The sequence below is a fragment of the Triturus cristatus genome, chromosome 2_1 (assembly GCF_964204655.1).
Source record: "Triturus cristatus chromosome 2_1, aTriCri1.1, whole genome shotgun sequence".
NCBI lineage: Eukaryota > Metazoa > Chordata > Amphibia > Caudata > Salamandridae > Triturus > Triturus cristatus.
The window spans coordinates 508,310,012-508,323,949 of NC_140581.1; the positions used below are offsets into that span (position 1 = coordinate 508,310,012).

Genomic DNA, 13,938 nt, shown 5'->3' on the forward strand with positions numbered 1-13,938 from the left:
CAAAACACTTTACTTGGTGATGTGCAAATAATATTCACAGAAATTCGATTTCTAATCATTATTGTTTGCACGTTTATAGTTTTATCAGTAAACCACATGTCGGTGGGAAGTTTTGTGGCTATTTCAATGTAAAATCTGCTGATTGCAAATTACAGTGTGCTACCAATTAATGCTTCAGTTATGTATTTATTAAAAGTGATGAGTTTTAAACATGATTTGAGAAACATGCCTGCCCCCGCTCTGATGACAATGCTGTTAAACTAAGAGGCAAGTCGGGGGTCATGTGTATCCTATATGTGGCTAGATTTGTATTATATATCAGGCAGAAGTTTTGTTTAGTAAATCAAAAAAAAAAGAGGTTTTTGTACAGAAGACATGCTGAGCTTGCATATTTGGAGGTGTTCTCATGTGTCATGATGAAGAAAATGGCAGCTCAGTGAATTAAAATATTTGCACAGGATCACATAATTTGAAACCAGTTTATGGGTCGAGAGCATTACAATTAAGTTGAGTACATTATTTAAGTCACTAGACCTATAGGTATACACAATGGATGTGTCCTTCTGTAATGAAACTGGTGCTATGTAAAGCGCTCTGATACCCGATTCGGGTCAAGTTCGCGCAATATAAAACTCTGTAAAAAAATTAAAATAGGTCTAGTAACTTTTTAATGATTTTTCGAGGGCTGCACACTAATTCTGCAGCCATCTCTTCTGCGATTGATCAGTTTGCATTGTGCTTTTGCAATGAAGCCTCTGGTGTGCTCTTGTAGCCTGTGCCATGGTCCTGCAATCTGTGAGTTTCCCCTGCATCTGTGTCATGCTCTTAGTCTGATCGGTGCTATTGCAGTCTGTTCTATGCTCCTGTAGTGTATGTCATCCCTCTTAGATCTATGCCGTTTTCCTGCATTCGAGAAAGGAAACTGAATACATTTGTGCTCTCTATATCTGAACAGGGATACATGGGTCAGATACAAGTCGTAAGGGCCTGTGCCCATCTGTTATCAGAGAGACTAGTTGGTTACTTGTTCTCTTCCACGGTCTCCACACATCAGCATATTGGTCAGCTGCTTCATTTCTTTAACCACGGAATGTAGCTTCCCTACAGTAGCAGACTGGCCACTTTGCCAACAGGGCATTTTTCCAGGATGCTGGGCGCCCGAAGGGTGATTTCAGCTCCCAGTGGGGCTGGTGGAAGCCACCCTGGTATTAATGATCACCATTGCCGACGTTTGAATTATATATCCTGCACATGCCTTATGCATTGTGTGATTTAACCTTGAATGTTTAAAGCATGCTTTTGTACACAACAACTTGCACTTATGGAAATACACTACACCAGTTCATGCAGCATGAGAATTCGGATTGGTGGATTGCAAGATAAAAATCGAGCTAGTAGTAGTTCAATTTAAGTGTGAGCGGAAGTTGAAGGAGATATGGGTGAGTCACTGACACCACATTAACTGTCATATCCAGTACTGCTAGGTTTGGGGAATATAGATATGTGAGTCTTTGAATGTGGAATTGGGTACTGAAGTGCGCAACTTTCCTGTTCTAAACCCATCACTTCTGGATGATGGGGCTCTAACTTCCTATGTTTGAGAGCATAAAGGGGAAGTGATGGGAGCCATGAACCAGCAGAGGTGAGAGTAATTGGCATGGTGGCATCACTGTGCTCTTGAAATACTTTATTACAAGTGCTTAGTGATGAAATTTCTTATTGCAGGCATGCTCTAACATTAGAACATGCCTAATTGAGAATGAAGTACTGCATAATATAGGGACTTAATAGGCTTCCACTTATTATAAGCTAATGTTATGTGATTTATTGCCTCATTCTTTCAGATTGCAGCTAAGGAGCTCAACATTTTCTGTCATTTAGATCATAACTTCATGACAGCAAGTATACCAACTCACAGATTGTTTGTACATGTACGCCGGCTCGTTGCTAAGGGATACAAGGTAATTTTATGTTATTTCTGGCCCTTCAGAACATTTTGGTGTGTGTTTATGAAATTTTTTGTTGCTTTCCTCATACCTGCTTCCTAATAAGATACCGAGAGCCATTACATATCAGATACATGGGCCCAAAGAGTGGGCTTTGTTTAATTCAACATTTTATAAACATTGGAGATTACGTTTGCACAAATCATTCCCGACAAAAGTGGCAAATTTGAAATCATGCCAACATACCACTATTTAATTTGATATTTATTATATTTTTATTATTGACCGGAATACAGTTGGAAATATGGTTAAAGTAAGAGCAAAACTGAACAGAGACCCAGGTGCACAAGACTCTCTTGACTCTCTCAAAAGAAATACAGAACATAAAATATAGTTAGTCAACAAATAGGTGTATGTATATATATATACAGCTTCAAAAGTAGCAGCACGGAGCACTCGCGGGGTAAAAGATTCCTTTTATTTTTTTATATCACAGCAGACGCGTTTAGGCAAACTTCCTTGATCCATGCCGTTATCATAAATGAAATTGACACTATCATGCTAATTTAAAAATGATGTGCGTGGCTCCCATTGGAAGATTATAATAGTGATAAGTGAGAAAGGACTGATCGTCTGAGTTCATATACTCTATTTCTTGGCAGCCATGTCAGAGTGGTGTTTCTCCCATCTTAACCCAATGGAAATACCTTTGTTTACCAACGTTTTACCTGTGTTTTAAAAATTAGTACAAATAGAAGTCACTGTCACTTTATAATCTACCAGCGCACATCATTTTTAAACTATCAAAATGGTGTCAATTTCATTTATGATAACAGCATTGATAAAGGCAGTTTGCCTAAATGCGTCTGCTGTGTATAAAAATAATCTTTTACCCCACGAGTGCTCCGTGCTTCTGCTTTTGAGACTGTTTTTGATGTGTTTTTACATCCGCCCATGAGTTCGACAGGAAAGGGTGGAATTGTGTTTGTGTGGATGTGTGTATATATGTGTGTGTATATATATGTGTGTGTATATATATGTGTGTATATATATATATATATATATATATATATATATATATATATATATATATATATATATATTACATTATTATGATATGCACAGGGATATCAAAATGAAATCTTTGAACATTTTTAGACATTGAAACTGCTAAGAAGCGTTAAAGATTTGTGTTAAAAAACTTGTGTTAATAATTTGTTATAGCGCTAATTGGCTGACAAGTTACAATTTGACTGAATGTTAAAACCAATGCCACAAAAACATGTAAAAACATAACACTCGCGACTCTAACAAGTAAATGACACAGCATTATGTAGTCTGTTTTCTAGCCCCAGAAATGTATGCAATAGCACTGAGTTTGTTTTCCATTATTATCACAAAAGGTGTCACATGATTTGTATAAACTTTGTGTAAACACATACACTCGTACTCGTGAACAAGGAGGTTTCCCTCCGAAACGCGTCGAGTGACTGGGCGTTTGAGAATAAAATACGCGCTGACAACTAGCAAGTGGCCTGGACATCGTTTCTTGAAATTTTGGATACGATTTGTTTGGATTTTGGGAGTCGCGACCCGGTCTGGGCCCGCCGCTGCAAGTGCCTGGGGTTTCTGCGCGAATTTTCGAAGTGGTGATATATATACATATACATATATATAGGGAATCAGTCTTGAGGGAAGCAGTTCTTAAAACAAAAGCTAGAACTCGTGAATCACTATTTTCACCTACATCTAATATATCTTTAGATAGTGAGTCCACCAATACTAGCCAATCCCCCAGGCTCATTACAACCTATAGTAAACAGGCAAGACAAATCAGATCTATTATTCAAGAACGTTGGCCAATCTTGAAAACTGATTTAGTCTTAAAACCCAGATTACCGGATGGGCCAACGATAACTTACCGGAAGGGGCCCTCTTTAAGATCACATGTTTGTCATGATTTTCCTGAGCTTCAAAAGGAAGAGGAGTGGCTGAAATCCCGGCCGGGATTCAAGCGCTGTACCACATGCAGAGCGTGCAAATTTGGAAAAAACACCACCCAATATTGCACACCATTTAGCCCTGATCCGTTTAACATACATGGATCTTTTAATTGTAAAACTGAATTTGCTGTCTATATATTAACATGTACTTGTGATCTTAGATATGTAGGGAGTACCCGGCAACCAGTACATGTCAGAATTCTTCAGCTCTTACGTGCCATTGTAAACAATGATGCGTCTTATCCGGTGGCGAGGCGTTTTAAAGTTTGCCATAACAATAATTTGCAATGCCTCAGTTATTTTGTTATCGCCTCGGTTCCTAAAACCAAGAGAGGGGGTGACCGTGACAAAATGCTTAGAAGATTAGAGTCTGATTTCATTTTAAAATTAGACAGCAGATTTCCCAATGGACTAAACACAACGGAGGATCTGCATGTGTTCCTTCAAGATACGTTAATTTTGGGTCAGATCTTTTTAGAGTGTATTGCCATGGCTGCTTTCGCGTAAAAATTAATACATTATGAAAAAATTATATTATGAATTTCCATTTGTTCCTCTTTTTCTTTTATTTTATATTTTATTTTTTCCCTATGTGTGCTTAATTGCACAAATTAGGGATACACAAACATTTTTTCACTTTACTTATTTGACATAGATTCAGTAGTGTGTCTGTCTAGTTTTTAAAAATCGATACCAACATTAAATTCAATTATGGTGTTTGTGTTTATAAGATTTTAAACTTCAAACAATTTAATGGCTACATATATTAACATTTGTGTTCATATTAGACAAACTTTATTATAACATTTATGGTTAGGCATAAAGTTAGCATAATTTGCACAAGTTCCTTCCTGTGTTTACATATTTGCGTAATTTGCACATTTTGATATGATGAATTTTAATCTGTTATATTTGCACCTTATTGCGTCATTTGCACAGCCAATTGAACATTGATACCATCATGTTATAGTTTTTTGGATTAATTGCATTATATGCAAAATAATTATGTTTTACACCAATTGAGCACTTGATAAATGTTTTGTGGCTTTTGGATTTAAACCCGTTATTTAACTTATTATATACATTTAAGGTCTAAATGTATATGTTTGGAAAACAGACTAATGTAATTCTGAATAGTGTGTCTTCACTTTTTAAAAATCACATGGTGTAAAAAAAATGGTGAAAAAATGTAACCAATGGAATACCTTATAGTATTTAAGGGGCACATTTTATCCAACTGACTGTCTGTGAGCAAGGGCGGATGCCCGAAACGCGTCAGATTGGTGAAACTCGGCTGACAATAAACTAACAACAATTGTGCCTTACCTGGATTTGCGTGGTTTCCATTCTTCGTTACTACGGATTCTTTGGAGATTACAAGTGAGATATATATATATATATATATATATATATATATATATATATATATATATATAAAATATCTCAATGAGAGATTTCATTTCGAGCACAAGGATACAGCAAAAATGTTTTGGATGTAGCGAAGGAGAAAGCAAATTCGAAAGAGATGAACTATGTCAGCTGAAACAGGTTTGAGTCAAGAGAATGATAACAGGATACTCAGTCTACCACCAGAGACTTAGGTCAATTTTATGCAGACATTGGAAACTTATCAAAAGTGACCCAGTCATTGGTCAAATTGCACCTAGAAATCCTCTAGTAACATTCAGATGGGCGAAATCTATGCATAATGAATTAGTAATAAGTTAGCCCAGAAAAAAATCAAGAAGAATCATGATTGAGGGGAAGTCCTGGTTTCCAACAATGCCACAGATGTGAAGCCTGTCGCTATGGGCAGAAGACCAGGGGGACGGAGACACCTTTTTTTAAATACTCCAATTGCTACAAAGCCTACAATTGTAGTAGTGAATTTGCGGTTTATGTATTACAATGTTCTTGCCCGAAAAAATATGTGGCAAGCACAATTCATATGGTTCATGTTAGAATCCTACAGCACCTAAGAGCCATAGCGAATGAGGACAAGAGCTACCCAGTAGACTGTCCTATCCATGAGGTTCTATCCATGAGGTTCATGGGGCAATGCACATGAATTAGTCTATTATGTCATAGATTCAATTCAAAGGAATTCCAGAGGAGGAAATATGGGGCCCCAGCTTAGGAGACTAGAAACCTGATATATAGTAGTCCTCAACAGTAAATTTCCGAATGGTCTGAATTCGGATAAAGATCTATTTGTTCATCTGTAGACATTTTGTCGCTGCTATCTCCAATTTCTATAACAGTAGCTATTAGTAGACTTCCAGATATGAAATAATGAAACTTTGCCATGTATAAAAAACTTTGACTAGAATTCTTCTAAGTTTAATGTTTACTTTATTTTGTTGCATGTTTAATTTATCGGAATAATAATAATCTTTATGCTTACTGACAGGGTATTTTAGACTCTCAAATTGATACAAAGTTAACTTTGAAGGTGAACTTTTCAATAATATGTTGTTTTTTTTAATGAAAAATGAGTTTTTTAGGAATTTGCAAATTTGGACACTTACAGTTTTCAATGACTGAAGTACGGAGTGTACGCCTTTTTAGTGATTATTTTAACAAAATAGGAGTAATTAATAACAAATGATGCATTGCTGATTTACCCACATCGGGACCGTGATATTGCATATTAAAAAAAAAAAGCATGAATCCTCTCTAATCTATGCACAGAATATGCTGTATAATTGGAAGGTATTTTTATGGCTGTTTTGTGAGAACCCTCCCACTTGGGGATTTATTCTAATACATACGAGTGAAATGATTTGTACAATTATGTTGCACATTTTTCCAAAAACATAGAATTCTAAAAACATACAATCGTAACAAAACCCAAACATAAAATGAATTAAGCCAGTATTTGTTGAAATGTTAAAAAGATGAAAGTACTCATATTGCATGTATTTATTAGTTTATTCATGTATTTAGGTTTTGAAGATTTGAGTTGCACAAAAGCACTTTATATTTATAATGAATGTTTTCTCTCATCTGAGGTAAGAGAGTTAAGAAAACTTGAGTATTTCTTTTATGTCCGCCGTCGTGCGTGTTAACCATGGCGAATTTAAAATGCAAGTGCAATGGCGTCTCCTGTATGTGAGCAAGGCTGGTGAGTTCGTCAAACGTCTTCAGAGCCTTCTGAAAATAAACTTAACAAATCGGATCCCAGCTGTGTCTGTGTTTGTACAGTGGAGCAGGAGTGGTCGTGAATTTTTATATATATATATATATATATATATATATATATATATATATATATATTTTCGCTCCAAAATTCTCTAATTGTAAAGAATAAAGCACTCACGGGTAGCCGGTCAACGAGATTTATTCCCAGAACAGACGCGTTTCGGCGATCTGCCTTCCTCGGTGTTCACAGCACACCGTAAAGCGCCATTATTTAAATCTTTCAATGCATCATGAATTTTAACATAGAAAGAGGACAGCGTAAAGTGCAGAGATAATACAGCGCCATTTTGAAGTGTGTTCCAAATCAAGTATATGAGTAGATAAACATATACATATGCATTTTAAGTACATGCAAATTGATCCAAATTATAAAATCGTCAAAATGATTAAACATGATAAAGGCATATTGTCTCAAATACCAACATTTCAATATTTTGAACAGCAATTTTGCGTAAATGTAAATTCATAAAGCCATATATCGGCTTACGCTTGCTGGCATCTGCTTTTTCTGCACAAAATCAAGCCGTGTATCGGCATTGCCATCAATCAAACCGTGAATCGGCTTTTACTGCCCAATTAAATTAATAATAATTAAAATAAATATATATATATATATATATATATATATATATATATATATTATTTATTTATTTATTTATTTTACCTACTGACAGTCGCCAGTAGGTAGTTATAGTTAGGACCAAGTTTTCATAGGAAGAGCATTTTTTGTTTTGCTTATAACTTTGGCGTCGTGTGATGAATCTTCATGAAAGTTTCCAAACTAATTATTTGTTCATATCATCTCCTATGTTGAAAGTTTGGGGGTGATTCGTCAAGAGGGGGCCGAGAAAAAAGAGGGGGTCCCAAAACGTGTTTTCTCCTTGTTAATTTCCATAGGAAACTTTAGACCAGGCTACAGGTCGAACGGGTGTTAACCCAAATTTGGCAGGGAGAAGGGGCTTGGTCTAGAAAGCACACTTTTGTTTATTTGGTGTAAATCCGTTCAGCAGTTTTGGAGAAATATCAAAATGTACAAATATCGATATTTGAGAATTCTGCCATCTGATTGCCTGAGGCTTTACAAGCACGAGCTTGCTGCTTATTGGCTGCGAGCGGTTGCAACAAGGAAGTGTTGGCAGCCATTTTGTGATTCTGTTGAAGCGAGTAAGGGGAAAAAAGGGCGAAAAAAGGAGGAAAGAGGAGGGTAGGAGCACTGTAACCTCTGTGGGGTGTTTAGGGTGTGCAATACGTATATGTACAGAACTACTCATCCCTACCGGGCTGAAAGTGCTGGGCTACGGAAATTAAGTGAGGGATTGCCTAGAGTCTGTTGCTGCTTAGGTGAGCTGCTGCGGGACTCGGGGATTAAAGCGTGAGCCCATACTGTGTGTTTTATGCTGTGAAGTCAGGTGCACTCTCCGTTGCACTACACCTGTGGAAGTAGTATCAGCATGTGTTTATACCTACTAGGACGAACTATTGACCCCTACTGGTCTGAAAGTGCTGGGGTACGGAAAATATGTGAGGTATTGTCTAGAGTCTCATGCTGCTAAGCTGAGCTGCTGCCGGACTCTGGGATGAAAGCGTGAGTCCAAACTGTTTGTCATATGCTGTGAAGTTATGTGCTCTGGCCGCTGTGCCACATCTGTGCAAGTAGTGTCAGCATGTAGTTATACCTACTCGGAGGAACTTTTGTTTCGAATATTGTAAGTTGTGTATGGTGTTTAGGGGGTGTTATACAGTGACTGCGAAGGGAAATTCGAATGTATCAAATCAATTTGGTATTTGGAAAGTGCAAACTACTCACTCGTACGGGTCTGATGGCGCTGGGGGCGTAAGCTGAGCTGCTGCCGGACTTGGGGATAGAGGCTCTGAACTACTGACCCCTACCGGTCTGAAAGTGCGGGGTACGGAAATTAAGTGAGGTATTGTTTAGAGCGTTATGCTGCTCAATTGAGCTGCTGCTGGACTCGGGGATAAAATCGTGAGCCCAAACTGTGTGTCCTATGCTGTGAAGTCATGTGCTCTGGGTGCTGTGCCACACCTGTCCAAGTAGTGTCAGCAATATTTTATATGTAGTAGGAGAAAGTTTTGTTTGGAACACGGTAACTTGTATATGGTGCTGGTAAGTGATCCGCAGCACTTGAAAAGGCAGTGCACCCAGGACATGCAGCAGACGTGCAAGGTATAGGTGGACGTGAATGGAGTCGACCATGTGTTTGGGATGCCCTGCTATGCGTCAGTGGCTCTGCTTGTAGCTGCACTGGCTTGCCGTGTGGCAGTCTTGTGGATGAAATGGCACAGCTTGGTGCAATGAGCCGGGTCTGTGTGCAATGGGTGCAGTGCAGGGCAGGGCAGGGTTGTGGTGGAAGTACGTGTGAAGGCCATTTCACGCACGCTAACTACATAAGGACTTTTGAGTGTGAGATGTCCACTCGTTCTCAAATTGGGCAGTGGGTAGTGTGGGAGACAGATGCAAATATTATCGTATCTGTCAGGGGGGGCTGGCTACTTGCAAGTTTCTTCTCGGAGCAGCAGATGCGTTAGCGCAAGATAGCTCAGACAAAGAACCTTTCATCCTTACAGTAACTTCTCCAGGTGCATTCATACAGGATGTGTACATTGGCCGGTCGTGGGTGTTGTGGGATGTCTGCGACCCTGGTCATCATGGATGAGATGCCCAGCACGTGGCACATGGGCGGGTTCACTGTGTGTTATGTTGCCAAACAGCTGCTCCTCCCTCCAACGAGCCCCCACACTTTTGAGCGCTGCGCTGTTGTATCCCGTGCACTCCTACGGCACACCTTTGTAATGCCTATTGGTGCATGTCCTGCGGCATTCCAATCACACTGTGACACTGCCGTTTGAAGGTGGTGCATGCCACTTTACAACATCGACTGTTGTTATGTTATGTCATGTTAATTCGGATCTTTTATAGCGCACGGCTACTCCGAAGAGTGTCCTGGCGCTTTGACAAAAACCCGAGAGGTGAGACCAGGGCAGATGAGAGCAGACAGAAGGGTTACTGAGAAAAAAGCCATGTCTTCAGCTCCTTCCTGAAAGTCAGTAAGTTATTGACTTTCCTCAAAGAGACTGGCAAAGAATTCCAACATTGAGGTGCCAGATGACGGAAGGAGCGACCTCCAATTCTAGCCCGTCTAATGGAAGGGACAGAGGCCATGGACATAGATGTAGATCTCAAAGTTCTGCTAGGAACATAGAAGGCCAGGCGCTTCCTGATGTATTTGGGCCCTACCAGATGGAGTGCCTTAAAGGCGAGAAGTGCCTTAAAGGCAAGGCTACAGCAGAACACAGAGACACACTTACCGCACTTCTTGCACACGGACATGTGTGAGACACCCCGTTCCCTTTGCCGCTTGTGCATGCAGGAGGATGCGTGCGTAGCTACAACTCCAGGCTCACTGCCAACGCTAAGGTGACATGGTAACATCCGCTGAAGACAGCACACTGTGATGTTGCAGGGCCGGTGCCTATCATGCTAACACAATGACCACACGGACATACTTGCTCAGATGCGTGTTCGGAGGGCATTGGCAGTCCTGGGGTTGTTGCGAGGAGTGTTATGGCCCTCATGGGTATCCGTGTATCATGCTCATTGACTCTATGGCACCTGTGGGTGTTCAGGTGTGGCTCTTGGCTGTGTTCCTTTTCATGCTGCAGGTAGTCGTCCTGCTTAACACCAGCAGAAAGCAGGTGTAAAATCTCTGGTGCTAACGCGGCTTATCACTGGAATTTGTTTCGCTTTGTACTTTTTGGCTTACGTGGTGATGTGGTTTTTTCGTGTACAGAAAAATAAACGAACTGGGCAGTGTATACCGTCAAGATCCAGCACCTGACCCACTATTCCCAATCAATATAAATACAATGAGATTTCTTTATTGATTTTGTGTGTACACTGTAAATGCACCCACTACCGCAGTAGAATTCAGTACAGGATTTTAGTCATTAGACTAGATCGCAAAGGTGCACCTCGTGTTTTTGCACGGGAACGCCTACTCTGCATCTCATTATTAGCACTTTAATGCAACTAAAGTTGAGATAAATCTAACACACTATTCAGAAGCTGGTGCAAACTGCAGACATCACCAGTATTTCCGCGATAACTGCCCCAAAATTTAACACCATGGTGGACACAATCAAATAACAGTAATAAGACCGAGAACGAGTGACACAGCACTTCAGTAACAACCAAAGACTTTATTGAAATTTAACAAACTCAACACAAAAGAACAAGGCGGAAGACTCCTGTCGGATCCATCAATGTCGACGACACAGCCTGGAAAATAAAGCACAAACTAAGGACGTGTGTAATGCACATATCAGAGGAGTGAGACACAGAGAAAGAGAGAAGGAAAAAATAGCCAGAGAGAAAAAGATAGGGAAGGAAAGAAAGGGAGTGAGAAAGGGAGAAAGGAGAGAGAGAGCGCGATAGAAGGAAAGGAAGGAACAGAGTGAGAGAGAGAGTGAAGAGAGGGAAGTGAGAGAGAGAGAGAGAGAGAGAGAGAGACACTGCCACCCCAGCGCAGCCATGACCAAATAATTACCTGCTGCCGCCGGAGTGTCTACCAGTGGGCACTCCACGTGCCCGTCAAAGCTCCGCGGCCCAGCAGATCTCACAGATGTCGCTGAGTCATGAATGGCGGAGACCACATAAGCTTCTCTGCAGCCCAGCAGATGTCACACATGTTGCTGAGTCTGAGTCATCAATGGCGAAGACCACATCAGCTTTTGGGCCCGCTAACCCTGTGCAACGCAAGTCAGCGCCACGTGGTGGTAGGCCGCTGATGGCCATACAACTTACGGTGCGACTAACCCTGTGCAACTCAAGTCAACGCCATGCGGTGGTAGGCCCCTGACGGCCACATCTGCTTCGGGTGGCACTAACCCAGTGCAAGTCAAGTCGACGCCACGTGGTAGTAGGCCCCTGACGGCCATGCAGCTCAGAGTGCGACTAACCCTCTGCGCAACTCTTCATGGACTCTTTATGATTCAGACCCGTGGAGCGTCCACCATCCTGTCACCACCGGCAATAAAGGATGTAACGTTGTCGATGCATTATATTTGCGTGGTCACATGGCCTGTGACGCATGTGCCGGATGGGTGTGGTGTGTGTGCAAATCTGCCCTCAGGGAGTAGCTGTGACATGTTGACAACTTGAGCACTGACATGCACACCAACAGCGAGTACGCCTGCTTCAGGTAGCTATGTGGGGGTGTGAAAACGTGTTTTCTCAATTGATTTTCCATAGGAAACTTTAGACAAGGCTACAGGTCAAACTGCTGAACGGAATTATGCCAAATTTGGCAGGGAGCAAGGTCTTGGTCCAGAAGCGGGCTTTCTCTCATCGAGTGAAAATACAAAAGAAAGGTCTCGGTGGCAATTTAATATACCGGAGCTCTGTTTCTGCAAGATAACTCTTTCACGCTGCCTCTGCCCAACATCACCACTTCGCAGCTATGCCGTTAGAAGCCAGTCCGTAGACATGTAGCTCTCTACCTTTGCGAGCTAGTACGCTTCTGTGCCTGTACCTCTGCGAACTACTACGGTGCTGTTCCTTTGGGAGCGGACGGCTCGTAGTACTGCATCTGCGAGTCGAGCGGACGGGCCGCAGTTGTCCCTCTGAGAGTCTGGGTGCGAACTGTTCATAACTCACACTACATAAGCATTGAAAAATCATTTTGTGATTCAGTCCGTCAGCTGGCATCTGTCTGAGGCATTTCTGAAAACATATCGGAGTTCATTCTGTGAGAGATACCCCTTTCACGCTGCATCTCCCCACATCTGCAGGGAACGCACCCTCTTCCCACATTACCAACATACCCCCAACAACTTTCTTGGGCCCGGAAGTGTCACTGTGCGGTTGGACAAAGAAGAATCTTAGTCTTGTATAGGTTTACATATGAAACCTTTTATTTAAAGAAAAAAACAACAAATAAAACTGAAAGGAGTCTGGTGCTGTGGTCGCTGCCACGAAGTTGGGATCACTGCCATTCAGGACTCAGGACACAGTTCCACATGTGAGATTGGCTTCTGTTGAAGAGGGTTAGTGTCGCCACCCCTGCATATGGAAATATTCCAAACAGATCGAAGGGAGTCTGGTGCTTTGGTCGCTGCCACGGACTTGGGGTCACTGCCATTCAGGACACAGTTACACATGTGGGATCGGCTTGTGTTGAACAGGGTTGGTGGCACCACGTGTCGCGGCTTGTGTTGTACAGGGTTAGTGTCACCACATGCCGCCGGCCTTGCATATGGAAATATGCCTAACTAATCAGAGGGAGTCTGGTGCTGTGGTCGCTGCCATGGACTTGGGGTCACTGCCATTCAGGACTCAGGACACAGTTACACATGTGGGATCGTTTGGCTAGTGTTGAACAGGGTTAGTGGCACCATGTGTCGCCGGTGCTTACGTTGAATTCTGCCTGAATAAGTCCACGTGGTGATGACTTGTGGTGCAGTGAGATAGTGGCACCTGAAGCACTCAGCGTGTGCGCACCCTACCATGATGTGTAGTCCGGGCGGGCCTCACTGGTAGCAATGTCTTTACATGCTTTGAAAGAATCTTCATAGCAGTTAAAATCTTCAAGTAATTCCATTTCAGTCCTCCAAGGTTTGAGGAGTTGGAGAAGAGCTAAATAGAAAAACTCACTTATCTGGAGTATCACAACTTAATTTCCTGTGATTAATCAAATTTCCTTTGGCATTATTTAAGAAACATCCATCAGATCCAATTACAGCATATTTCCCTGTATTTATTTTCTCTGTAA

General features: G+C 41.3%; 1 protein-coding gene across 3 annotated transcripts in view; it reads left to right on the forward strand.

Moving 5' to 3' along the window:
* MSH3 (mutS homolog 3) overlaps nt 1-13,938 on the forward strand; it is a 2,607,526-nt gene that overhangs the window by 218,090 nt on the left and 2,375,498 nt on the right. For all 3 annotated transcript variants that reach the window (XM_085632401.1, XM_085632403.1, XM_085632402.1), the window contains exon 5: nt 1,845-1,961. In XM_085632401.1, coding sequence (XP_085488527.1) covers nt 1,845-1,961 — 117 coding nt within the window. The remainder of the gene's footprint in view (nt 1-1,844; nt 1,962-13,938) is intronic.